This window comes from Cucurbita maxima, unplaced genomic scaffold, assembly GCF_002738345.1.
Source record: "Cucurbita maxima cultivar Rimu unplaced genomic scaffold, Cmax_1.0 Cma_Scf00037, whole genome shotgun sequence".
In the NCBI taxonomy this organism is placed as follows: Eukaryota; Viridiplantae; Streptophyta; class Magnoliopsida; order Cucurbitales; family Cucurbitaceae; genus Cucurbita; species Cucurbita maxima.
The window spans coordinates 181,897-185,932 of NW_019272053.1; the positions used below are offsets into that span (position 1 = coordinate 181,897).

The 4,036-nt window shown below is 34.4% G+C and overlaps 1 protein-coding gene across 2 annotated transcripts in view; it reads right to left on the reverse strand.

The window, feature by feature from the left end:
- Nucleotides 1-3,552, reverse strand: part of LOC111468615 (homogentisate phytyltransferase 1, chloroplastic-like) — a 13,752-nt gene extending 10,200 nt beyond the window's left edge. For both annotated transcript variants that reach the window (XM_023113892.1, XM_023113890.1), the window contains exons 1-2: nucleotides 3,363-3,552; nucleotides 3,034-3,087 (exon numbers count right to left, since the gene is read on the reverse strand). In XM_023113892.1, the coding sequence (XP_022969660.1) occupies nucleotides 3,034-3,087; nucleotides 3,363-3,414 (106 nt within the window). In that variant the 5' untranslated portion in view covers nucleotides 3,415-3,552. The remainder of the gene's footprint in view (nucleotides 1-3,033; nucleotides 3,088-3,362) is intronic.
- Nucleotides 3,553-4,036: the final 484 nt, after the last annotated feature.

Genomic DNA, 4,036 nt, shown 5'->3' on the forward strand with positions numbered 1-4,036 from the left:
TTTTTTTTTTTTTTTTTTTTGAAGAAAAAGAAGAAGAAGAAGAAGAAGGAGACGAAGAAACAGAATTTCAATGATGGAATGAAATGATGCAAAAAGGAAAGGAAGGGCGGCAATCCAACCACCCAAGGTGGATTACGAAAAACTTCTCTGCCTAGCAATGACAATTGTATACAAAGAACTTCACCCCAGACTATGAAACAGCTAAAACTACTAGGTTTTGGAAGAAATCCATCTTAACTTAAAATGCTCACCGAGAGACATAAATAGTTCCTTCAGTGAAGATGGGGTGGGAAAATACTTTCTATTCATTTGATTGATCTCATGAATACAGTGGTAAAAACAACTAGTTAAAAAAATACAATTATACAGTCCAGTAGGAGAGGGAAAACCAGAAAGAAGAAAACATAAGAGGAAAGTTAGAAAAAATATAATAAATAAATAAACAAATAAAAAAAGAGAGAGATGCAAATGCGCTGGAAAAAGAGAGGAAAAAACTATTTAAAGAATAAGCCAGCTAGCAAGGGATCATCCACAACGACACTCCACCTCAAGCTAGGATGCAAATATCAACGGTTTTCTCCATGATCTTTATTAAGGATAATTAGAAGGGTTTAAAAGAGGACTTGGAGCGGGTGTTTAAGGATTCTTTTGAAAGAAGTCTCTTGGGTAACTCCTTGAATGAAACCTTTGTTTGCCTCATCCCTAAAGAAGAAGGGTAAATTGGGTTAAGGATTTCAGACCCATTAGTCTGGTTATGAGTGTAATTAGATCATTGCCAAAGCTCTAGCTTTCTTCTACGATCTGTAAGGCCCAAGGTATGAGGTAAGGCAAATTCCTGATGGGGCTCTCATTGCTAACGAGGTTAACGAGAAGTATCAAAGTTGTGGTCAAGTGGGAGTCATCTTCAACATCGATTTTGAGAAGGTCTATGACCATGTGAACGGGAATTTTTTGGATAAAGTTCTTGAAAGGAAAAGTTTTGGGTGCAGATGCAGGACTCAAGACAGATATACATTCTATTCAAATGAATGGTATACCCAAGGAGAGAATTCATGTCGTGAGAGGCTTGAGACAGGATGATCCTCTTCCCCCTTTCTCTCCTTGCTTGTTGAGGATACTCTAAGCAAGATTGTCTGATGGGTTGCGAGATTGGCTTTTTCCCTTCATCTTATTTAGGACTCTCTTTGCCATAACCGAAATTCTCTTTCCTTTTGGGACCCTGTGGTGGAGAAGGTGAAGAAGATACTTGCTAATTCAAAGAGAAATGTTTTCTCTAGGGGGGTAGACGAACGGTTGGTTTATGTTTTTGATATTTTCTGTAAGAAGTATTGGAAAAGGCTTTATGACTTAGTGGGTCTCTGCCGAGGAAGTTGGTATGTGGCTGATGACTTCAATGATGTCTGATGGATGGCTGAGAGACATCACTACTAGAATTACAAAGAGTAGGAGGAATTCAATCAATTGATCTTTGTCAAAGACTCCATCATGTCAATGGTAACTTCACTTGGCCTAAAATGTGTGAAAGAATGGCAGATTCAAGGACTAATAGATTCTAACTCTATTAAGTCAGAGTCTAGAAAAGAGTTGGAAAGATTAATTCTCAATAAATCCTTGGCATGCTACGCTGCCCAAGCCACGTGGGCGTTAATTGGGAAGAAAACAAGCCCATTTGGAGTGCGCTTTACTCAAGTATGGGATAATAATGTCTCAGATTCAGTGACTACTACAAGAATCTGTTTGCAGATCCTGAAGGTCTCTGATCTCAGTATTCATAAAATCCACTCTATAAACGTGAAGATTTTTCCTTAAAATTGATTCGAATCTTCCCACTATTATGACACAGACAATATAAAATATACATACAAACAGTACTCACGCGAGACCGAGAAGGAACTTCTTCACTCAAATTCCTCAATGATATATCATCTTTCCTATTTTTGTCTCTCACATCCTCCACTTTTCTCTAGTTTCATTTTCGGTAAGGGACTTGCAACAAAATTACGGCATGTCATGGGCCACCAGTCATTGACAAAAGGCCAACATCTCGCATCCAAGCACTCTTTTCAATGGCCCAACATGCAGACATACACTACCAAACGTGCCCTACTTGGGTCAATCACACCAGATAATGATATTTGGTAGTTCGGGTGCAACGTTCTCCAAAATTTGGAGGATCAAAGATAGAATTTCTTATTCAAGGACATTCGTAGTGTTCAGTTATTCATATTTTCTCTTCAGAGCTACAATTCAAATAAGGGTAAATATCTCATCTTCTAAGAAAAAGGTGAAAATAAGATTTTAAAATTTCTTTACTAACTGATATTTAAAAGACAAATAGTTAAGAGGTAAGATAACTCCAACCAAAGACAAAGAAGTTATAGAACGCCCCCCAACATTGATTAAAGAAGTACATAACCACACAATAAGGCTAACAAAAAGAAACGAATAAATAAATAAATTATGAATTCTAATTGTTTTTGAGAAAATGAAACCTTGACTGGAGGAAGATTCAATGAGACTGCACAAGTTCTAAGATAACAATTGATAATTAATGAATATTCTACATCTATATTATCAAAAAAAAGTCCTGGGTTTCCAATGATATCAACACTGGTAGCTGTGAAAAATATAATAAGGCACTTGGCAGGTTATTTTATATAATAGTTTTCAAATTAAATTTTATAAAATTACGACCCAGCATCTGGCTAAGACTGAAGTTGCTATACGATTGAAATTATTGTTCTAACTTTTTTTTTTTTTTTAAATCGTTGTTAAATTTAAAATTCAACTCTTAAATAGCCCCTTGGATGCCCGCCGCCCGGATAATCTCTTCCGCTGGTTCAATTCATCCAACTTGAACAATCAACAACAAAGTCTTTTGTCAATTGCGCTACCAAACATGAAATCAGAAAAATCAAGCAAAAATGACAAGGATGCTGCGTGTGGCACTGACGAATTAAGGATAACAAAAAAGCCGAGAAGCAAAAGCGATAAAAGCAAAGAAAATAATATTCAAAGATGAATTGGTCGTACTTGTAAGCGAAACATTGTTGACGTCACGATTCGTCCAGCCGTTTCCAATTCCACCTATCGATCAGAACCAGCAAATCAAACAAATCAAACTCGAATCAGCTTCAATCAAGAAATACTAAGAGTATCGCGAGAACATCATCGAATTTCTCTCCAAGCGCAAATGAAAACAAAGCATAAAAAATAAAAACAGGCTCGATAACAAAAATGCACCAATCAACAAGAAGAAAGAAGCTTAAAACAATAAGCTAAACATCCAATGGAGAATCTAAGGTTAAAATAAACTGAAACAGCCTCAAACCACTTGGATTTGAAGAAAAAAAACGGCATACCTGTGGCAAGAGTAATACGACTTCGATAGGCTCTAACGAACACGGAATCCATTTCTGAGGCAGCTTCCTCCTCCAAGAAGGAAAACAAAAAATGGTGGAGATTCGAAGCTTTGAAGAATGAAAAAGCAAAACTCAACTCACTCTCGTCTTCTTCACCCAAGCTCTGTACTCTCAAGAGTCTACAGAACACTACAGTGGGCTTTTGTTTATATATATATATATTTTCGCTCTAAAATGCTCTTTTGTCGTTTTCCGTTCGGAAGTTGGGAAAGTTTGGTAATTTATTAATTTTGTTAGTTACAATTTTAATAATTTAAAATTTTGCTAAATTTATATAAAAAAAAATATATATATATATATATATATATATATATATATATATATATAACTTTAGATTTTGTTAAAATATATTTTTTTAACTAAAAATAATAATAAATGAAATTCACTTTACACGCTATAATTTAATTCTTTTGTTTTATTTCCCTTTTTTGGCACTTTTAAATGCTTCCTTTTTTAGCATTTTTATTGGAAAATGTAAAAGGTTTTGTATTTATTTCTTTTAATTTTAGTCAACATTGGTTGGCTTTCCTTAATTAAAAATAAAAAAATAAAATTATTATTACAAATTTAGTTAATAATTTTTTTTTAATTTTTTATACATATAAATATTTAAG